This window comes from Aedes aegypti, chromosome 3, assembly GCF_002204515.2.
Source record: "Aedes aegypti strain LVP_AGWG chromosome 3, AaegL5.0 Primary Assembly, whole genome shotgun sequence".
NCBI classification, from domain to species: Eukaryota; Metazoa; Arthropoda; class Insecta; order Diptera; family Culicidae; genus Aedes; species Aedes aegypti.
In genome coordinates, this window is record NC_035109.1 from 395,487,571 (window position 1) to 395,511,889 (window position 24,319).

General features: G+C 36.9%; 1 protein-coding gene across 8 annotated transcripts in view; it reads right to left on the minus strand.

The window, feature by feature from the left end:
• Positions 1 to 685: 685 nt before the first annotated feature.
• Positions 686 to 24,319, minus strand: part of LOC5565439 (zinc finger protein 436) — a 48,320-nt gene continuing 24,686 nt past the window's right edge. For 4 of the 8 annotated variants that reach the window (XM_021854839.1, XM_021854840.1, XM_021854842.1 and 1 more), the window contains exons 2-5: positions 20,425 to 21,700; positions 6,140 to 6,523; positions 1,793 to 2,071; positions 686 to 1,731 (exon numbers count right to left, since the gene is read on the minus strand). In XM_021854839.1, coding sequence (XP_021710531.1) covers positions 1,408 to 1,731; positions 1,793 to 2,071; positions 6,140 to 6,523; positions 20,425 to 21,066 — 1,629 coding nt within the window. In that variant the 5' untranslated portion in view covers positions 21,067 to 21,700 and the 3' untranslated portion in view covers positions 686 to 1,407. Of the gene's footprint in view, positions 1,732 to 1,792; positions 2,072 to 6,139; positions 6,524 to 20,424; positions 21,701 to 21,803; positions 22,017 to 22,183; positions 22,474 to 24,319 lie in introns of those variants that run through there. The other 4 variants (XM_021854846.1, XM_021854845.1, XM_021854844.1 and 1 more) reach the window with 4 other exon arrangements.

Here is a 24,319-nt window from a genome sequence, read left to right on the forward strand (position 1 = left end):
TTTATAAAAAAAATTCTGGAATTTTGGATAAACACTTTTGATAAAACCTCTGATTAATTTTTGGAGGAATATCCAATTAAATGAAATGCCTGGAAGAATTCATAATAATCGCTACAACAATTTATTTGGAATTGTGGGTGACAACCCTCGAAGAAACAAACAAGAAATCATGGAAAGTAGTTGATGTAATGTGTTTCTTTTTTTTGTAGGAAGGTCTGGATGAACTCTGATTGAATACATTGTGGAATTTCAAGAGAAATTAGCGGGTTTTCAAGTATTTTTATTCAAACCATGTCAAAAAATCTGCAAAAGTCTCAAAAGTACTGTAATGTGCCTTTGGACTTTCCACATTAATGCGTCTAGTATAAAGTCGAGTCTAGTACACGACACTGAAGGCGGCCTTACAGTTGAGGTCGTAATACGCGTTGGTATCTGTCGAAGGATACAAACTCTAGCGGAATTAAATGGTATATTCATAGTTCTAATTTCTGTTTTTCATTTACTTACCAAAGCTTTTGCCAGACCACACCAAACTACGAGGAGATCTCAATAATTTGCCTGATGAAATGAGCTACTATTTTATGAAAATTATGAAAATTTTATCTAAATTAGCTGATATTTTCAATACAAATGAATGAAAAGGCGATTTATTTTTAACGTTTCGGCATAAATCAGTCATTTAGCATTATTATAGTACAGTTGTTCTTTATCTACTTTCTTTTTCGTTTGATGACACTTACACATCTAGGGCAAATTTGCTAGATACTACACTAAATAAACGGCTACTAATATTAATTCGAACAGAAAAGTTCGCTAACACTGGCAGATTATGGGTAGATGTGGCGACGACGTCACATCCGCCACAATCGATCATTTTTGGTTGTGAAACGAATGTGGTCTACTTTTTGGTTTGAGCTTATTTTGACGTTGTCATAAATGTACAGAAATAATGGCGCATGTTTCGTTTTTCTTCGACTTGCGTTCCATTTTCAGTGCTGAAAACGAAACTTATTTGAAATGGCAATCGTTTGACTAGACTTCCAACAAATCCTGTATAGGGCGATAATTTAAGGGGTGATTAAAATTAGGTTTTTTGTTTTTGGCAAATAGCATTTTTTATAATTGTACGGCAAGATTGGTTCGACAAGCTTGGAACTTTGGATTGTGGGCAATTCATGTTAAGATAGAAGATACTCCAGCACCAGAAAGCAGAATGTAAAAAAAAAATAAATAAATCGTTAGTATGTACATATGTGAAATTAGTAGTTCAAAAAATTCACTATGCTAACGCGTTTCGTTGCATGGTACATACTACCTCAGCTAATTCGTTTTCTTTGTTTCAAATTCACTACAGCTACTGAACTGATAGAAAAAATCATATCTAAGGGTTAGTATAAGAAAATACATTTAGTTGGTTAAATCCTCCAGCAACTCCTCGGTGCTGCGGTTGGCCTTCTTGAACTCTTCCATGTACTTTGGCGGCACAGTCCATTCGAGTAGCTCTTGAACGTTCTGCTTCAGGCGGAAGGCCGGATCCAATGATTTGTCGTCGAAGGCTTTGCGACCAGCGCATTTCAACGAATCGACCAGAACGTTATCGATCAGTCGTTTATCGAAGCCCAAGTCTTTCAGTCGTTCTTCGGTGGAGATCTTCTTCAGCAGAATCGCCACTAGGAATCTCATTTGCGATAGGGGCATCGGCGGTTCGACGCCACTGTTGGCGGCTTTGACCTAAAAGTAGGGGAACAATTAGACGATCCTGGCACATTCATGGATAAGCTATATATCTTACGTTTCTGTCTATAATCTCCTCCACGCTGGTGATCGACCTTGACTCCGGAGAACAACTGGCCATGTGATTCTGGTGGTCGAGCTTAGTCTTGAAGAAGATGTTGCACGTTTTGCAGAGGTAAGATTTGTCCTGGTTGTGGATAGAGAGCATATGCTTTTTCAGATGCGGAAGCTGCGAAAAACCAACACTGCAGATGGGGCATTCGAACGGCTTTTCGCCCGTGTGCTTGCGGATGTGCAACTTGAGGACACTCGAGTGGGCGAACGCTTGCCAGCAGACCTGGAGAATGGACGGTTATATTTAAGGCACTCTTGAAAACGTTTATCCCGTAAATACTCAGGACGATGTTACTTTACTAAAAGTGCTATAATTTGGAGTTTTCTTTACCTGTTCCAAGATTTTTAACCCTGGAGTTTCATGTCGGGACCAACAGCATTACTTCCCTTCTGAAGAAAGTCATCACTATAACCTTTAGATCATCGATCGATTCTCAGTGTGAGCGGTATGTGTCCTTACCACTAGGAAAGGCCCGTTCCCACTCTGGTGAGATCGTTTCATACTTATGATAACAGATTTTTTCACGAAAGCGTTGCTTTTTTCTAACTTTTACCAAGGGGAGGGAATAACTCAGATCTAACCATCTAAACATGACCAATTTGTATGTAAAATTTAAAGAGTTGCAAATGTTTTGTCCAATACTGTTGATGTCATGGTAGAACTTGTAGATATTGAAGACCTCAACTCAGGAGTAGTTTTAATGACTTAGCTTTTTGGATAAACTCATGTTAATCTTTCCAGCTGTGTGTTAAGGATAAACAAATTCAAAACTATGGATTATGTTTCAAGTCGTGCAAATAATAGTCTGTTTTAAGACTAATTTCAGGTAATAGCTTTAAAATGTTTAAGGTACGTAAAGGTGATGGAATAACAAAATAAGTTGTTATTGTGACATTGATTACAAAATAATTACTAGATAAACTATCCGCGGATAATGGTGAATTTAGTTGTTATAGTTCTTATTCGGCAATTTATTTCTGTCTTTATTTTTGATATTACTTCGTTATTGCAATAACGTAATGAAATATGTTTTAGTTTTTGTGTACACGATAAAAAATCAGCACGTTCGATGGAATGGATTCATCACTTGACTCAATTCAAAACACCTATCACCATGATTTGAAGAGCTCTAGCTTTGGATGTGCTCTACTGTCTTTAGCACTAGACTCTGAACTGAAAAGTCTTTGATTTTGAACACCATGCCTTTTGTATGGAAGCTATCATTGACCGCTCGTTGTAGAAAGTGATTGCGATCCGTGTATGGAATTAAGTATGTTTAATTTCTATTTCAAACAAATATATAACAAATTTTGAACATCAAATATTTTTGTTTAGAGGTTGAATACTTGTCATTTTTCTCTTTCGTAGTAATGGCTCATTTATAAAATGGCAAAAATTGGTATAAGGTTGATATAGATTTTTTTATTGCTTTTCTTCATAAGTTATAGATATCAACATAGTGTAATGATGCTATGATGGCAAAGTTTGTTATTCTTATATTTTATGCTATTCAGTATTTTTGCTCAAATTAAAAATTTTGTATATATTGTTATTATTTAGTTATTTGGCGATTTTAAAGGATAACATACCGACAACAAATGTTGCTATGACTGCACGTTTTGTTATTGATGTGATATTGAATCACATATAATTATTAAAGTGATAATGGTAAAACTAGATGTGATTGCAAAATTCATTATTATTTTATCATTATTTTGTTATTCACCTCTGCCCGATTAGTCAATTATATATGGGCTATACAATGTCAAACAATAAAGAGCTACTCTAATAAAAAACATATACAAACGGAGCGGTCTGCAAGAAATCTAAAAATATACAATACAATAACTACCGAAAAGCTAAACATTGCATATACTTTGCAATTGGATTAAATGGACAAATTGATGTGAAGTTTTGCGAAAAAGTTACACGCCTTCTCAGTGAGAATCGAACTCACGACTCCCTGATCTCTAGTTAGGGCGCGTTACCCCTACGCCATGAGAGGACTCATGAACGCAGAAGTTAACCTGAATTCGATTTCAGCTCAATAATCACGTGGTGCTTTTTCGTAAAGTGCACCTCTTTCGGAAGAATTAGATGCCCATCCAAACACAACGCTTTCTATTTATATACACTGCCCACACTATTATGGGTCACCTTGTCATGATTATTAGTCACTTCATTCTACATGCAATTCAAATGGAAATGACCCATAATAGTGGGTGACCCATGATAATGTAACCACTGTATATGCCTAGCCCGAGAGCGCATTATTTTTTAGGTAATGAAATGGCACACAACACTAGCCAGCAACTGTACTGGCTGAGGTTTCTATTGTGTGGGCTTCCAATGGTGAGGTGCACTTTGCGAAAAAGGACCACGTGATTATTGATCTGAAATCGAATTCAGGTTAACTTCTGCGTTCATGAGTCCTCTCATGGCATAGGGGTAACGCGCCCTAACTAGAGATCAGGGAGTCGTGAGTTCGATTCTCACTGAGAAGACGTGTAACTAGTTCGAAAATCTTCACATCAATTTGTCCATCTATTCCAATTGCAAATTATATGCAATGTTTAGCTTTTCGGTAGTTGTTAAACTTCCACTCGGCTGGTTAGCCGTAAACCACGATTCATTATTAAAAACAAGTGGTTCAAATTTATTAAGTATATGTAAGTTATGCTACGGAGCGACTACGCTTTGCATTATTTAACGCAACGCTTGTCTCAACGGCGAGCATTATAAAATTTTCCGACGGGTTCCTGTAGATTGATGTATTTTGTATCATACTACCTAATAATACCTGTGTCAGCCTGTCTGTACTTGAGACTTTAGCAACAAAAACACGATTTGGTTAAAATTGAATAAAACTAACGTTCAATTGCAATATTATTTCAATTGAACCAATATTTCCATACAATTTTTCGACGATAAACTCGCGTAGCACATACAAAATGTTCAGGGATGACGAAGGACTCAATAAATAACATATCAAATCGACCGCACGAAGCTACCCTTACTATAGAGATCTCCATTACCTTACTTTACCACTTAACACTCTTCTACACTTCAATTTTCTTACTTCATAATTAATTTTGACTGATTTTCAAAAGGCCACATCAGAAGCTGGTAAAAAAATAATCCACAAATACAGGGCCTCAACACATGTTAGAGTAAACAGAGGCATCAACTCACTGGCCTCATCGGCGTCGGCCAGTATCTATGTTATATTCTTGAACTCGTTTTTTCAGTAGGAATTTTGGCATTACTATCATAATGAATATTCATTGTTGTAAATCACTTTGTGCAGCGACTTTCTGGACGATAAAATAACATACAATGCTTGAATTTATAATATAAATTTGATTTATTGATTGACAAAACAAGATTGCGTTTTTCTCATTGTTTACTTTTTGTATATGAGGCCTTTCCAATTGTTGATCTTGAATTGCTAAGTACAACCTATGATCCGAATTTTTCTCATATGGCTACGGACGGCAATGTGAAAATTGATGAAAAATAGTTTTAAAATTATTGCTCGAGTAACCTTTCATGAAATTGCAAAAACATTTTTTTTTTTTTGCAATTTCTCATCGTAATAGGCTGTTTTTCATCATGCCAATCTGTCATGAAACGGCCTACTTCCCCGCATTGATGCAGTGCGGGAATAGTCATTACGCAACGGAAACCAGTGTTGTAATGATTCATTACGCAACGCTTTCTCATTACGCAACTGTCTTGAGTACTGTGATCTAAGAAAAGTGCTTTTCTTGACCATTTCTAGAAAGAAATTTCCCACGTATCGAGATAGGCGCTTACTTTTCTGTTGAAGTGCATACTTCCCATTATACACATGTTATTAAGAAAAAACTTTAAAAACAATCAAATGAGTGGCAACAACAACAGTTGGAACGTTTAAATGGAGAAAGGTCATAAAATGGAAAACTCGCATTAAAAGTTGAAATTAGTATGGGAAATTGAAGAAACCGTTAAGAAAGTCGCTATAAAGGGATAAGTCGCAAAAAAGTTGTCTTTAAACATGCTTTCACTATATTTTGGTTTTCTGTGAAGAGAGTGAACTATTTATGATGGGTAATTTTTTTATAAAAATAAACATGAGTTTGATCAATTACAGAAAAATAACAAACAACGAGGGCGAATAGGAGGAATAAATCACTAATCCACTTGATTTAAATGAAAATTGTACCAGTGCATTTTGGAAAACCTCTAAGTTATAGCATTTTTAGTGAAGTAAGATCGTCCTGATTATTTACGGTTTGAAATTCCAATTACCTGACATCTATAAGGCCGTTCTCCCGTGTGAATACGTTGATGAACGACGAGTTGAGATCGTTGAGAGAAAACCGCCCCACAAACGGCACATCCATGCGGTCGGATCATCTTGTGCGTTCTCATGTGCTGCGGCAGGTGACCCTTGAACATCTTGTTGCAAATGTTGCAATGGAAGGCCTTCAAGTTAGCGTGATAGCACAACAGATGCTTCTTCAGCGCATCAGGCCGGAAGAAACCCTTCCCGCAAATATGGCACGTGTAGTCCCGGATATCCATGTGGCTTTTGAGGTGCATCTTGAGATTGGCAGCGCACGAGAATGCCGAAGAACAATCCGGACATTTGTGCTTTCGGACTCCATTGTGGGTGGCGAGATGTTGCGTAAGCTGGAAAATAAAGGTTTGAAAAAGGTGGTTTAGGAATAGGTAGCGAAATGTGGTGGCAGACTAGATATTTTATTGAACAGATTTGATAATAGGAATAAATAATGACTACAATACTCATGGTGACTTAAAAATCAGAACGTAATTATTTTAATCTTAGTTCAATTACACTTGATACGACGAAGAAAGTATCCGGTTTGTTGTAGGTCTCATTAAGTACCGTAAATCACTTCAAAATTGCAAATGAAGCAACATTTATTTATCGTTCGGTTAGTTTAGTGTCGGCTGGTGCAGTAGTATTTTGGTTGATCCCGGTGGAAAAATTAGTGTTTATCCATTTATCTGGTACGATCTTTTGAATTATTCAACGTATCTGATAGTTAAAACAATTATTGAAAAGATAATGGTTGATTATAGAACAATACCCCTTGATATTCGTATTGAACATTGAAGAGTTACATGCCAAAAATAACTTTGCAAGATAAGATACCTTTATCAGTAGCGGCGAAATCTGTGAAAGATTTACTTTTATGCAAGAACACCTTGAATCAATATTTAAATACTGGTCTGAAATTATTTTGGGGATGGCCAATCCATTTTGGTCTAACTTTAAGAGAAAATGACTGATTCATAATTATTTTCTTTTGCAACTTTTGCTCAAAACAGTTTTAAATAGTAACTGTTTGTAGAAAAAGTGACTGCAGTCAAAATGCCTTCAAATAAGAGGCTTTTCTGAGACTGGATTCAAGAAAGTGGCTAAGTCACTAAAAAATGACTCGCAACCAGTCCTAAAGAACGCTTTAAAGGGTACACGCAAATACGCCATTCAACATCAGAGAAATGTCAATCGTGCCATGCCGTAACGACATCGGCGTTCCAATTATCCGGTTCTTGTCAGCCAAGACATGAAAGGAATAAGCTCTATTTGCTATTCATATAGCAGAGCAAAAGAAATATTCGGTCGTGGAAAGAAAAAAAAAACGGAACGATAGGAAACAGCCGGAAAAGCTGAGTTCGGCTGAGTCTGAGTCCCGAGTCAGAGACCGAAGGAGAGAGAAACAGTACGATGCAAAAAGCAATATTTGTATAAGTAATCAATTTATCGTGTTTTTGATTACAACCCCGCTCACACTCCTCCAAAATCGCGTTATCCCCGCAACGAAGTTTTTTCACCCGAATTATAGGCTCCCACAGAACTTTCAAAGTAAAAGTAGGTACATTCGTCACCTAGGGTCGCAGCATCATTCTACAACAGTGAAACCGTATACAAATGCTCCTGACCTGGCTGCAACTAAGGGCTGTATCGAAAAGTAATTGTGGGTGACCCATTTCTCATAAAGACGTTCGGCATTATGGAAGAAACTGCTAAAAAAGATACATACCATCCCCTCAATGCTACAACTATATGTGAAAACATTTATCATTCAAATTAGTCGTCCACAAAACGGTGTGGTCATTTGTGGGTGAGGGTAGAGTATGGTCAATACCCATGGTCCATACAAATTTAAAAAAAAAATGGTATGGAAAAATGGCCACGAAGGAAAGGTCTGAAATCCCAAAAAAATACCATGTGGTCAATAGACAGCCCCTCAGATGGTTAACATATGTCTTAAAAAATACCTCAAAAAGTTATATGTATTATATATGCTAAAAAAGATATAAGTTGCTTAGCAGGGGCTCACATAATTGTTTGAGTTTTTCAAATTTTCTACAATAAGATACACATTTGAAACCTTTTATGTTGTATCGTACATTAGATAAATCTGTTTATAATTTTCTTTTTACCATATTATTCAAATGGGGCCTTCCTTAGCCGAGTGGTTAGAGTCCGCGGCTACAAAGCAAAGCCATGCTGAAGGTGTCTGGGTTCGATTCCCGGTCGGTCCAGGATCTTTTCGTAATGAAAATTTCCTTGACTTCCCTGGGCATAGAGTATCATCGTACCTGCCACACGATATACAAATGCGAAAATGGCAACTTCGGCAAAGAAAGCTCTCAGTTAATAACTGTGGAAGTGCTCATAAGAACACTAAGCTGAGAAGCAGGCTCTGTCCAAGTGAGGACGTAATGCCAAGATGAAGATGAAGATATTATTCAAAACACTGGAATTTCGTGGTAACAAAAGTCGTTGTAAATACGTGAAAAAATAGATCAAATTTATATCATATTTTATTTAATGTAATCTTTTTTTTTAAAAAAGACACCCACACGTTAATGCTTCCAGTGGGCATTTTGCCCTTTGAAGGAAGCACCACACTAGACAACGGACTAGCATGCAACGCCCAATGGTACAGTCGGAGAACATTTCTCACGAAAAGTTTTCCGGCCTGCAGCGGGAATCGAACCCACACTCCTTAGCACTATGCGGCTATATGCCTGGTGACACTAACCGCACGGCTACGAAGCCCACTATAAAAAACATATTATGTATGAAACTATAAAAAACATATTATGTATGAAACTGAAATTTTTTTTGTTTTTTTTAAGCAGGGGCACTATTTATATGGCACTATTTTAAACAATACATAATATTGAAAATTTGTCAGAAATTTTAGTACAAAAAATGCATTAATCTTGCAAAAGAAGCATCATAAATGTTGCTAATCACTTTTCGATACAGTACTTATATGCACAGCCAGAACAGCGATGGGAGCAGAACGCTCTCGTCAACGACGTCAATCCACCCGGGCGCGGGTGTCAAAAACAGGCGAATAATTTCCAACCATATTTTGCCCTGGGAAAGCCCCTGGTTAGAACCTGTCGTCGTCGGTTGTTCATTCACTTACGGCTAGATTTACCTACCTACTGCCACCGTTTTTGACGTGTGCCAGACACACTGGGAAAGCCCTACAACCACCGGAGAATACCCTCATCAAAGAGGGAAATTCCTACGTGGGGGTGGTCGTAGGGCTAGTCAATATGAAATCTAAAACATAAACTCACGCTCCCTCAGTAACAAATGCAAATCTTTCCTCGTCAACCGTATCAGCTACCAATATTGGGTCATTTATCGGAAACATCCACGCTTTCCGCTGTATTTTTACTTATTCAAGTTATTGTAACCATTGTATGTAGTCTACATAGCTTGATGAAATAAATAAATAAAAATAAATAAATAAATAAAAGTTTCAGGAAAAAAATTTCTATTTTCAAAATCGCATTTTTTTGAAAGATGATCCGGTGTTCCTAGAGTCGTAGGAATATCTTCATTCTCCATGCAAAGTTTTTTTTCTACCGGTTTTGGTCAAATTTTAATCATGGGCATTCGTGTCAGAAAAAAAACAAGGTTAGGTAGTTGTTATATATCAAAAAAGCAGTTTTTTTTGCAGAACTAAGGTACAACGTGAAACTGTGGTGTATGTTGCAATTTGCATGTTTTTTTCGTAAGATAATATAGGGCTCGAACTTAAGCTCAAATATAGCTCGAATAAAGCTTTGTAATGTAATGCGCCCATATTTTGATGAATATTATGTAGCAGAAAAGTATATTTTCATTATATTTTTTAAAATTACCGTTGTTGGTTCAACTATTTTGTCAATAATCTAAGACAGGGACGTCATTTTGTGCGGCCCGCGAAGAGTTTGAAGACTTTTCTCTCAGATGGCCCGTTGTATGTTTTACTAATCAACTTCGGAACAAACGTTTGTCTCAAACTCCAAAATACCGCTATATACTTAATGTATTGTCTCTGAATCTACTACCATTTTCTAAAATGTTATAGCACGTCGGGTTTTTGAGAAATTGATTGTTGGAAATACTCGCAGGCAAGTTTACCACCTTGAAAGCTGATTTTTGTGCTTCGTTTACTACAGAAATCTTTGTTTAGGTACTTAAGAATATGAAACAACGAAGTTTGTAATGTTTTTGTTACTGAAACGGTACTTTTGATAGTTTGGAAAAGTATTGCATTTGGCATATGAAGGAAACGACTTATATGCAGCATTTCTGAAGGCGGCAACGAGTTCAAAAACTCCAAATTTAGTGGAGACACATAATATGAAAAGGTTATTTTTGTTCCGCTGTGTCATTACTAAAACTTTCAATAAAATTGCATGGTTTATTTTAATACGATAATTCTAAAAATTTTTTATCTAAATTTATGTCATTTCACAAATGATTCAAAACTATTCAATTTTAAATAAAAAAAATGTGGAAAATTTGGCAGCATTTTCTATTTAAGTTAGTTAGCGTTAAAATGATTCTAACCGCTGAGAATCAGAATGAAATTAACAATGATAAATTATACTTTTTATACTAGAATAGTGTTATTAAGATTACAAGAAAACTGGAATGGCTTTCTTCAAATTTGAATAAGAAAAAAGTAAACTTCAGTCGAATTAGAAAAAAAAAAATATGGTGAGAAAATTTTAATTAGTCACAAAGGCTTGGTCATTACAAAATCGTATACACTCAAAAAACCTACAGCCAGTGGCGTCTCGTCCTAAGGTGCACTTGGTGCACTGCACAGTCAAAGATTCCAAACTAACAAATTAAATATGTATATATTATAATTCTCAATACTTTCAACATTCATAATGTATAGTTGCTTGGAAATGTTGTTTGATTTCTTCACCTTCAATTGGTGCATCGCCCTCAGTGAACAAACCGTTTGATTCTCCCCCCATGGTCTTGCTCAACCATCAAGCGAAAACAGAAAAGCAAACAAGACAAACTGCCATGCGTCTCCATCGTATTGCAGAGAATGTTCATTTCAGCCGTGCACTCTTTCTTGTGCACGAAAATAGCGTGTATGGACACAGCAGGAATGTGCATTTGTATTGGCATTTCTAGAGCAACAGTGGCGTTGTATAGGTAAAATCTGGTTCACTCCAATTTGTGCACCCGAGAGAGAAATTGCCCATGACGCTCGCATTGGTTTGCAAGAATTGAGAAAGCGCGCGCAACTGGCGTCACGACGTCTGCTGTTGGAAGAGAAAGCGTTAACGCCATACATGCTTTGTGTGTATATATGTTGCATGGAGCTTCCAGGTGTCGCGCGATAGTAGGCGCAATATTGATTGGAACCAAAACTAGATGTTATAAACATATTGGCCAAATTGATTATGTTTTATCTTATTAAAAACACAAAATTAATGTGGCTTTGAATTGATTTATAAACAATGTGTGATATAGTTTTTCTTGCTCAACAGACCGACAACTGATAAATTGCACTGGGCGTAAAGTGGGTTTCAGCGTTCAACAGTCAGTCATCATTTCACTTAAAAGCTTTGATGTATCAACAAAAGTATACAAAGAGATGTGCCAGCGCTGGACATCGTCAAAAAGCTAAGATATCGAGATACGATGGACAAGCTGTTAATAATAAGATTTATTATATAGAATAACAACGTTAGGAATAATGGAGATTCTGAAATTCGCGAAAGCCACGAAATCCACGAAATTTATCCTTCATCGCGAAACTTGGAAAATAACGCGTAAATAGATGAATTCTGAAGGTTTATATAATAATCTCAGAAAAGTTCAGATTTTTGCTCATAAGAATGGTTTATTTATTTGTAAGCCGAGTTTCATATAAAAAAATGTGCTAATCGTTTAGTTTCAGGTTAAACGTCTTTATTCTTGCTTTAAATTTTGTATTGATAATATGATATTAAACTTATTATCTCAGTTCGCAAAATACGAAACATGCTTGAAATTTACGCATATAAAGGTCATTTTTACTGTAAATATACATTTTTATGTCAAATATTATCAAACTATGGGACCGCGATTAATACGCAAAATTTTTCTTTCATCGCCTTGGTATCAGAGAAATTTTGAGAATTTTCCTTGTCCCTAAACATTGTTTTTTGGAATCATCTAAAATTCTTAAAACTTACAACTAGTGATTGAAACGAAGAAAACAAACAAAAAATACGTCCAATGAGCAACAAATATAAGAGCTTCCAGACACTTCAAGATTGCACACAGTATTGGAAATTACATTTTAAGGTGAAATACATATTAAAAAATCAATTGAAAAATTCGTATTCATAATTCAAAATAAACGGTTTGTGCGAGTCAGTGCACAGGTAATCAAATTCCTCACAGGACGCCTCTGCCTACAGCATGATTTTTCCGAATCCTTAGAATCAAATTTTCACAAAATTATGGGCAGAGTTTCCACATAACCCTGAATGGAATTCTGTTCAGGATTCATATGAAATCCTGGATAAATATCTCACAGATTCCAAAACAGGATCTTGGAATAAAGATTCTTACGGAATCCTAGAATCAATTCTCACAGAATCCTGCGTGGATTTTCGCAAAATGCAGTATTATTATATATCCATCGGCAAGAGTTTCAAATAATAGTGGGTAGGATTGTGACAACAAATCTGAGTGAGATTGTTATAACATCTTTGACATGATTGTAATATAAAATTTAGAGCAGAATTTTCAACAATTCCTGTACTAAATTATAACGTAGTTTTCGTAAGATAATTATAGAATACTGAGAGGGATTCTTACTGATGCTCAAAAGCAATTATCTTGTGAATTTTTCCAAAAATCATTGTTTTTCTTAATCGTAAAAAAAAAAAATGTTGGAAATGCTTTGGCCCCCCACGCAATATTTTTTCTGAGATATGGCCCGCGGTTTAAAAAGGTTGGGCTGGCCTGATCTAAGAGTTCCAGCACGGAACGTATATAAATTATGTCACGCAAAATTTGTTCATTTCCAACCCCTTCCCTCCTATGTTACACTTTCTGCTTGGAGACTTTCATTCAAATATTCCTTCATATTTTTTCCTAGATTTACAATTGTAATTTCAGGAATCGCTTTTAAATATTATTCAACAATTCCTCCTATAATGCATCCCAAATTTGTCTTGGGTGACCTCTATCAATTTCTCAAGATATTTGTTTGGAAATTCCTTCAGTAAAATATTCAGGAATTGTGTCATGCATTACAATTTTTCCATGAGTTTTAAGTGCTGAACTCATTATATACCGTCGTGCCGGTTGATTTTGGATCATAAGGGGTTGTACTTAAAGGTTTTATTTTTCAAGCAAATTAGTACCGGAACAATGAAAACAATGTTAGAAGGTTGAAGAATACGTTATAAATAACACTGCGGAACACGGTTTTGTCTCAAGCACCAAAATATCTATTTTTTGAGATATTAGCTGTTGAAAATGCTAAATTTGACTATTTCAGCCAACTTGTATGCAAGTTTGCCAGCTTGTATGGCAATTTATTTGCATAATTTGCCTCAGAACTCAAACTTCATGTGTATAACAATATTTATAAACAAAGTTCATTATACTTTCAGTGCTCAAAAGTTATGTTTTGTTGGTTTAGAAAGTGTTGTATTTTGCCATATAAGAGAAACGAGAAATTTTGTATGGAGATTGTAAGCATGTTGAAAAAATCGATTTGAACTTAATTTTTACCATGCAATTTCAACCAAATTATATCTGAAATAAAAGTTAAAGTCCTATTTCGCATGCTTGGTGGATCAAACCCCAAAAATTTTTGATAAATCATTGTTAATTTTTATGCAACCCCAAATCTACTGTAGACACATAATTTGATCCTTGAGACACGCAAAAATGTCATTTTTGTTACGCTGTGTAACCGCTAATAATAATACATCTTCGAGCTGTTTAGTGGAATACCTATAAGTAAATGAAAACCCGTATTTAGTACTATACCATTTAATTCAACTAGAGTTTGTATCCTTTGAAAGATACGCGTATTTCGACCTCAACTGTAAGGCCGTATTTAGTGTCGTGTACTAGACTCGACTGTGCAATTTTGTTACATGTGGTAATTTTTGTAATCGAAATTTTCCCGTAAAATACGGGAAATCAAAGACGCGGTTTGAAAGTACACGAGTCTAGTACACGACACTGAAGACGGCCTTACAGTTGAGGTCGAAATACGCGTATCTGTCAAAGGATACAAACTCTAGTGGAATTTAATGGTATAGTACAAAATTCGGTTTTTCATTTATACTAGCCGTGAGATCAATCGAAAATAGCGAAAATCACTTTCTAGACTCAATGTCACGACGAAACGAAAAAAAAAAACTATAATAAACCTTATAACAATATTCCACAAGTTTGTTTTGAAAGGACAACTCTTCGGGCATGAACCAGCCTCGGGCTGAATTGAGGCCTTTTTTAGCCGAGTGGTTAGAGTCCGCGGCTACAAAGCAAAACCATGCTGAAGGTGCTGGGTTCGATTCCTGGTCGGTCCAGGAATTTTTCGTAATGGAAATTTCCTTGACTTCCCTTGGCATAGAGTATAATCGTACCTGCCACACGATATAGGGTAACCAATATATGTTGGACCCCCTGAGCCATTTTCCTGCCATTTGGAAAGATAGGACTAATCCGCACTTGCATCGACCGTTTTTACATAGAAAATGTGTTTATTTTGTATGAAATTAATTTAATTTAACCGGTTCATCCATGCAACCGTTACAACACATTACACACAGAAATTGAAGCCGTCAGAAATTTTCCAAAAGTAAACAAAAACTTTTTTCAAATTTCTGAACGAAAAGCGTAGATTTTTTTTGATTTTCTATTGATTTCCAGCCGATTGATTAGACAATGGGCAAGCATATTATACAACCAATGTCGTGGACTTTGTCGCCAAACGATAATGCCGGGGGTCAAAAATATATACTTTGAGGGTCCAAAATGTATTGGTGAGTCCAAAATAATGAAAAATGGGGCTTCCCAATTCAATTATTTTCGACGTTTTTTGGATCCTACATGACCGTATGGGCATTTTTATCTCGTAGAGGACGTTTTTCCCCTCATTTTGGCATGTTCTTTGAATTGGTTACGCTGTGCAATTAATCAATTGGGACAGACAACTAAAATGACTTCCTTAGGGGGTCCAAAATACGACGATGCAAAAATTGCAACATTGGCAAAGAAAGCTCTCGTTAATAACTGTGGAAGTGCTCATTGAACACTACGCTGAGTAGCCAGCTCTGTCCTAGTGTGGACGTTAATGCCAAGAAGAAGAAGAAAGAGTCAATAAAAAAAAGGAAAACTCTTGAATTATTTTCTGAGAATTCATTTAATTATTCTAAAATAGCTCAAAACCTTCAAATCACGATAAATTTCGATGGCCGCGTTAGAATATATTCAAATTCACGGAGAGATGCTTGAACACTAAATCTTTCGAATGGTAGGTACCAAATTCTTGGACATTTTTTTTTGCATTAATAACGGTTTCTGGCACACCGTGAGTGAATGTTTCCATTGGTGTGTTTTGATAGAAAAATACTGTGTATTTGGCGTTTGAAATTTGATTGCCGATAATAGTCGAGTAATGCCGAAGCCGTAAATCACCCTAGTACTAGTTTCACGGGAATTCACTTGAAATTTATTTTCTATGAATGACTTACAAGCACACCACGACGAAACAAAGCCGTAAAAAGTCAACGAGTAATATTTTTCGTCACTTTTCGCGTCACTTCTTCGCATTGAATCAACATAAGCTTCTAATCGTCACCGAGCGCACAATTGCAGACAAAGAGAATCTGAGCTACGAACTATTAGCCAACAAGGAGTCTTGTATTGGCAATTGTGCAAGCACATTCTCAAGAAGTTGTGTTAGCCCTGCTGGCAGGATAACTGATAGTCTGTCAAATCCGGCGATTAAAAACAACTCTGATCTATAGGGAATTACTCACAAATTATATAAATTCTTTGGGAGACGCCTCCCTTATCCATCCAGGGATTTCTTCAGATAATTATTTTGTAATTTTTACGGAATTTGCGCAAAAAAATATCCAAATGGTATCTTTTGTAATTCCTCAGAATTTTTCAAATAATTGCTCAACGTAAATAAATAAGTTTTGGAATCAAAAAGCTCCCTAGAATACAGAAGTTTCTTTAAATATGTATCGAAGGAATCTCTATAAGAATCCCTTAAATGCTTGCGGAGCTACTCGATCATGTGATAAGAAAAATTTGTGCGCAAATTCTTGGAAAGTGCTTGGATGCATTTCTGTAATCCTAGAAGAAATTTAGAACAAACTCGAGAAATTATTGATGATTTTTTTCTTTTAAAGAAACTCCTGAATACATTTTTCAAGATTTGTTTCAGAAATAATTTGGCAAATAAATCCTTCGCTGCATACTGCAGAGTATAATAGCTATGTACGGGTGTTACACTTTAAATCAATCAATCAGCAGAATGAGTTTACACGCGAGAAAACTATCAAAGCACTGTAAAAGAGACTTCTTTCGGAGCTTGCCCAAGAAACATCCTTATTGTTCGGTGTCACGAATCCAAGAGACCCGAAAAATATCGAATGGTTTATTTCGAAGATATTCACTATAACAAAAAAAAACATTCCAAGTAAATGCAGTCTTATTCGATTGTATGAAATTCATGTACAAATTAATAATTTCTATTTTATAGCAAATATACTCTAGAAATGATTCAAACATTTTCGAGAACATATCCGAGTAAATCAGATAAAATAATGAAAAAATACCCAGGAATTGTTTGAATATGCTTGAAAAAATACTGGGTAAATCTCAAGAATTAAAAAAAAATATGCCTTTGGTTTTATTTTGATCACATCGTGAGATAATCTTGCGGCAGTATTATTGAAATAAATCCGGAAATTCAGGGGTAATTTATAGAGAAATTCAAGACTCTAGAGAAGAATCTCTAGAGAGGTTCATGTAAGTGTATTGGCGGTATTGGTACATATTGAGAAGAACCCTTGAAAAATTTTTCCGAAAATCTTCGAAATCAGATAGCTAATTATCAAAAACGTTTTTTGGATGATTTGTACAAAGTATTAGAAAAAAAAACAACAACAATATCGCGAATCGGAGTCTGCCATTTAAGTCTGAGGTGAAAATGATGCCGGTAGAATAATCAATGAAGGAATATTTCCAAAAAAAATATATGTTTTTTTGGGGATATTGCTTAGAAAAATCTTTTAAATTTTCTATATTAATTCTGCGGAAAAGTTCCAGGAGCGATGCATTGAACGATGCCTGGAAAAAATGTACTCTGGAATGCCCAGAGAAATTTTTAAACTCCTGTTTGCTTTGTCGAAGAATCTCCCAAAAGCTTCATCAGATATTTTCCTTGAAAAGGTATAGGAAAAGTTTCTGGGGAAATTCCTTGAATCCTTGTGATGAACTAGCCCAGGGCTGAAATTCTCGTTAATAAAGATCAGAAAAGTCGGAAAAATAATAGGTGATGAAATTCTGTACTTGTCTTTACAAGGTTAATCTGAACTGGGCGATTCAGCACTTGGTCTGTCTGGCTAAACACCGACTAATTGAAAATCGTCTGGAAAATAGGAACATACCTGAAAACAGAGGCCATCTGTAGAGACTGTATCCAACAATTCTTCCACAGAATTTAATAGGATTTCATCCACGAGTTCTTTTTGGAATTTATCATAGAGTTTCTTTTAAATTTTCGTTAAATATTTTTTTCATGATTTCAACCAGAATTGAGGAAGATTCAAGACAATCAAAAGGCGCATGAGAATTAACGTAACGTGGGATTGACGAGCTTCCTCGTATAAAACGCTATTTTCTGAGCTCATTATTGCATTCTGCTTCGTACCGCATACACGTACAAAGTAAGTCCGATCAGTTCGTAGCAGCTGACAATTATTCTTTGTTATCGTGAATTAAGTCATATAAGATTAAAGATTAGGTCAAAATAAAATATACACATATAAAATATATACATATATAGCACATTGGGGCAGATCGCTGTTTTCGACGGCCAAAACTTCTAGTACTCTGGATATGTATCCTAGAGGTTTGATATCTTCGACAAAGTATTTTGGAATAATTTGTACTACATTTTGATTTCTTTGGATTTGATCTAGGAGAGTTAAAACTGGTCTAGATCAGTTTTATCTTTTGGTAGAATCGTCCTAGCAACAAAAAACTTTCTTTTGTAGTAGACATAACATGTAACAATTCATCAAAACCTGTAACTGCCACAACAAAAAGTCCTACGCAGTTCTTCTTTCTTCGCGACAATGAAACTAATGTTCTTGACTCGTCGTAGACAAAAAAATAGCTGTCGTTTCATGAGTTATCCAGGATTTTGTAAAACATTGTTTTTGGACTGTATTTACTAAAAGTACAATCAACTCTCCCTTACTCGATATTCCGTATCTCGATGTCGAATTAGCGAACCATAGTAAAAGCTGGTTTTCATGGCTCCCTCGATGGTCACATGAATCGCAGTTGAACTGGTTTTATGTTTTATAACTCGATACTTCCCTAACTCGATGGTCCCTTCAATATCGAGTTATGGAGAGTTGACTGTAGAATTAAATCTGAAAACTTTGCTAGTAAATGATGTAAATTTAAACTTTGAAACTAGATTGAAAACTTGATGACAAAATATTTTTTTAACAATTTTTATAAGAAAAAAGAAGGTCAAAATCAGGTTTTGGCTGTTTTTACTACAGTGTCATACAGCGTCATCCACGTCAACGATAGAGTGTCAGTGTCTTCGTAAGAAATATCAAGAATGTCTCAAAGAACGACTTTGTATAAAACAAGTTTTTTTTTTTTTGCTAGGACTAAGATAAAACTAATCTAAATCAGGAGCGAAAATGTGGTACAAACTATTCCAAAATACTTTGTCGAAGGTTTGGCCGTCGAAAACAGCGATCTGCCCCAGTGTGTATTGCCTCCACTTTTGTGCGTAAAGGCCTTTTGACAACACCTTATGCGGAAACTTTGCCTATATAAGCATCGCATTACGCAAAAGATGATTTCATTATACAGTGTCTGTTCGATTTTGGCAACACGTTCAAAAAATCATGTTGCCGGAATCGAACCGTGCCAAAATCGAACGATCTTTTCATGGTACATTTTTTGAACATAATTTATTGTGAATTGAATTACAAAGTCATCCTACAATTTTAATTTTGATCAAATTGCCAAAAAAAATTGATACTTATTGCTAAAACCTTAAAAAAAGGGAAACCGTTCGATTTTGGAACGGTGTTAAAATAAATTATGCCAAAATCGAACGGTTTCGTGTTGTCAAAGTCGAACCGTTCCAAAATCGAACAGGCACTGTACTTATAATCTGATTATCCGTTTTAATATGTTAAGAGTTCTCTAATGATATCATAGGAATGATCCCAAGAATTCCCTATGCCTTCATTCAAAGATTCTACATAAATCCCTCAAGAGATTTCACCAGAAATTCAAGAGAAAAATTCATCCATGCATTTTTCCACGAAATTGCCAAAAAATTACTACAGGAGTTCCTGAAATTTCCTGTAGAATCAAAAAAACTACTACAAAACAAAAGTGCATTGGGAAATACTTTTTGAGTATTCCTTGAAGAATATCTGGAGCAAAAATAGAGACAATGGTCTATCGACTTAGCAGCATTATATATAAAAAGAGATTTGAACTAATAACGTGTTCTACTAAGAAGTTGTACTGGTTTGGACTTACGTTGGATACATTCATTCACATAATCAAAATACATTCATTGGACATAATTATATTAAAAATGGTTATTGGGTGAAAAATATTGAAATGCCTCTGAGTTTTTTTGTCTACCAACTATTATAAAACATTTTAATTGAGAAAGTGAAAAAATGGCTAGATACTATTTTGCTTGAAAAAGAGACTTTAGATATGAAACTAAACACTTTAAAGGAGCTCTAATGTAGGGTGCAGAACCACTTGGGCACTTACATGATTCACTTTGGCATGGGGGGTTTCTTACAGCCGAATTTTCTGAAACTTTGCAATAAGAAGCGCATTAGTACGACGCATATTGTGGCCAAATATGAGCTCTGTAGATTTCAAAAAAACCCCCCTGCCGAAGTGAATTAAAAGTGCCAAGAATAGGATCCGGCTCCCTACCTAATACAAAAATGAATGGTAGAAGATATTCTAAAATAAAACCACTCACCTGACCACCGCGCGCGAACGTCTTCGGGCACATGGGACATTTGTACGGTTTTTCCCCGGTGTGCACTCGCATGTGCAGCCGCAGCCGCTCCTTGATGGGGAATGTTTTCCCACACAGATCGCACGTGTACAGCGTATCGGTTCCGTGCTGGGACGCGATGTGGTTCTTCAGACAGCCAGCCTGTCGGAACCGGTTGCTACAGTGCGGACAGGCGTACGGCCGTTCGTCGTTGTGGATGCGTAGATGCTTCCGCAGATCGTTCGCGCCCATGAAATTCTTATTGCACACATGGCAGATGTACTGTTTCCGTTCTTTCTTCTTCTGCTGAGGAGATTTTTGCCCGTTTTGGCTGCTGCTGAGTTCGGACGTGTCTCCGTTGGACGTAACGGGGGACACTGAGGTTATTGGTTCGTTGTCAACCGCAAGGACCAAGAGCCCATTGTCGAAGTCTTCCAACTCGGCTAGGATCGGTTGATCTTCTGCATTGATAGGTAATACGAGAGGGACTTCTGACTGTTTCGGTGTAATCGTAGGTTCTTTCGGAGGTACGTTATTGTTACGTTCCTCCTTTAGTTTGGATGTTTTCCGTTTTACCGCACCAGAAGTTGCTTTGGTGGCCTTGGTTTGTCGCGCACGTTTCATTTTTAGTTTGATTATTTGTTAGTTGAGAGAAGGTAAAGTTGGAACAGCGGCAGCGATTAGGAAAGATATTTTACTTCAAAGTTACCATGCTTCAACTGTGACTATTTTTTGGTATATATGGCACTTTGTCTTCGGTTCCTTTTTCACGTTCACAACGCGACTAGCACATCGAACTACTGGTTGTTAGTGATAAAAGAAAATGAAACGATACGGGTTAGTAACACCACCACCAGATACCCAGCAGATAAGAAACTGATTACATTACATTGCTATATTGCCACGGAGGGTTCGTTTCACTAAATCACCACCACCAATGAAGCACTGCTTTTATTGTCCTGCCCGTTCAGTTCCACTTTCTTAGTCGAACGTACCTATTCCGCAGTTGAAGTCTAATTGTGCCAGTCGGCATTATGCATAAACACAGTCGTCGCCTTTTTCCATGCTTTACGCTCCGATTTTATATAATATCCATTCGCCATGGTACACGGGGAAGAATTTGAATTTAAAAAATTCTAATTTATTCTTTTGACAGCGACGAACCTTTTCGTCTACGGTGACTTCCTCCCGGGAGGTCACTCGGAGGTGATACTGTCGCCTGCGACGTGGTGAAATGGTAACGATCGTCCCCGAAGACCTGGAATAGAGTAACAAGATAATCGAGTGTTAGGAAATAACGTCGAACGTGAGAAATGCGTTGGATTATAAATAAAAGATTTGAACCAGATTCAAATATTTACCATTGCTAACCACATGCGTAGAGAGACACAGGGAGACATGGTGTGTCTGAAACCGTTGGTAATGAAAAAAAAGTCTAACAATTCATCACCCACCATTCTGAAGATCAGGCCCGGATTTGAGGGGTGCCAAGAAGGCAAATGCAACTTCTGATTCTCTCGGAAAATGTGATGTTGTTTCATATCTTTTGAATGCTTAATGCAAACCTGATGATAACTTGGTTGGTTTACAAACTGACAATGCGCTGCTAGGAAATATTTCAAACCATGTGAATGTCCTTTCAATTTAGTCCAAAACCTTCCAATCACTATAATTTTCGTTTCTCTCGTTGAAATATTTCCAAATTCACATTTTTTTTCGTTAATAACGATTTCAAACTCACCGTGCGAGACAGAGGCTAGTGACTTCGGTGGTTTAAACTCAAAAGTGTTGCTCACTGCTGCCGATGGATGGTGACTGCCAGCAGAGGTTGGGCGAATCGTCGTGTGACGACATTGAGATAAGCTGAGTAAACAGAACAGTGCCGCTGCTGATAAAAACACTCGTGCAAGCGATTACAGAGAAACGGTGACGATTCCGAAGAAAAGATGTAACTGTAATGAACGCAACTGCAGTCGGCAGCAGTCCTTTTGCCAGCAGTCACCGCCGAATGGTGCGCCAAAAGAGAGTTATGAATAACTTCAACACAGGATAAAGTCGGAAACCCTCAGTGCATAGTATAGTTTTGCCGAGGGTCTGCCTCCTCGCAACTAGCAAGGATCACGCTGCACAAGCATATGGCACACATGAGGTGGGGTGCTGTTGCAACAAGCCCTATGTACAACAACGGCGGGGTTGATTCCGAAAGCAGAGAGTTATGTAAAAGGTTCCCCTCTCGGTTTATTTTTGGTATTGAAGTTCAGGGGTCATTGAATAAATTTGCTTTCCGGTGACGCTGATTTTAAGGTTGTGTGATAGGGTTACCATCGCATACATTATACGGTAAAGGCTACCGTAAAAACTGTAATATATTGCACAAAGCAAAGTGGTGATTTCCGATCGGTCCAGGTTCTTTTCGTAACGGTAATTTCATTCACTTCCTTGAGTATCATCGTACTTGCCACACGATATATGAATGCGAAAATGGTAACTTTAGCAAAGAAAACTCTCAGTCAATAACTGAGAAGCAGGCCTACCCTCGTGAGGACGTAATGCCAAGAAGAAACAGATGCACTGACCACTCTTTAGTAGGTTCCAGATGCCCTGGGTGAAAACGCCATATCCATATCGGTGCCAAACGGCGACAGCGACAAACAATCGCCGCGATTTCGCTGATGTTTCGCTGCATGCATAGTTTTATGAGGGTACCGAACCCGCGGAGGCGCGATTGCGCTGCAATTTCCTTCGCGTTGGTCTAGATAGTATCATATAAGAGTGCTTGCAACGACACAATGACGGAATCGCGGCGCTGAAAAAAATCGCGTTGATTTGAGGGAGCCTTAACTGAGAAACGCGATTATTTTTTCGCACCCGTACAACGCGAACCGAACACAATTGATTCCGTCGCTCACCCTACAGGAGCATGCAATGCATAGCATAGACTGGTACATGTCAATGGTTGCTACTCCGTAATTGATCGAAACTGGTAAGAATTGCATCACGAATCAAATGAATAAGTCATGGGAGTCTCCACTTGCTCGCCAAGTGCAATTTTAGCAGATCTAGCGCTTGCCAACTCCCTATAGTCAGTTGGGATGGGGAAGTAATGCTAGGGTGCAACAATTGTTGCTTCCAGTTAGAGATCGATAATACCTCTGCATCCCCACAACCACCACGGGAAGGGTGTTTATTAGTGAGGGAGGAAAAGATCTGGGAGCCACCCCTGTTCAGTGATGCGATCTATGGATAAGAAGGAAAAACACGACTTATACTTAAAGCCAGTTTTGCGCTTCTGTCTCGAGAAGTTTTTGGTAGAAGATTTAAAAAATACGTCAACATCCAAATTATCAAACCACTCAAAAGATGTGTGTACTGAAACACGGCATTTGAAATTGCTGAGTCAACTCGGCTTCAGCGCATTGTGTTGTAAACACAGCTAAAAAATAATAGTTACCGAGATTCGGCAACTCCTGAAACTGAAATCTCGGTTGATTCTACTTTTACCCGTATCTCGGCAACAATGTAAACCGAGCACCAACCTTAACAAAATTTTTTTTACCGAACTCGGTTGTGTTGAATGCTAATATATCGGTTTTCCACTTAAGATTACCGAGATTTTCAGCATTTCGTTTTACTATCTGCCAACTTGTTTTTATTCACATTCGAAAAAGTGCATCGATTTTGTGTATACAGTGAAAAGTAGTGTAAATATCGTGGAAAAATTTCTACAATAAACCAAGTACTGGAAATGAAGAAGCGAGATGTTAGATTGATCGAACTCTTCAGTAAGTACGCTCAAAATGTTTTTTGATGTTATTTTAGTACTCAATGTCGATTACGTGCTTTTTCTGCCGAGAAGTAATTATGGAATAATTAGCCG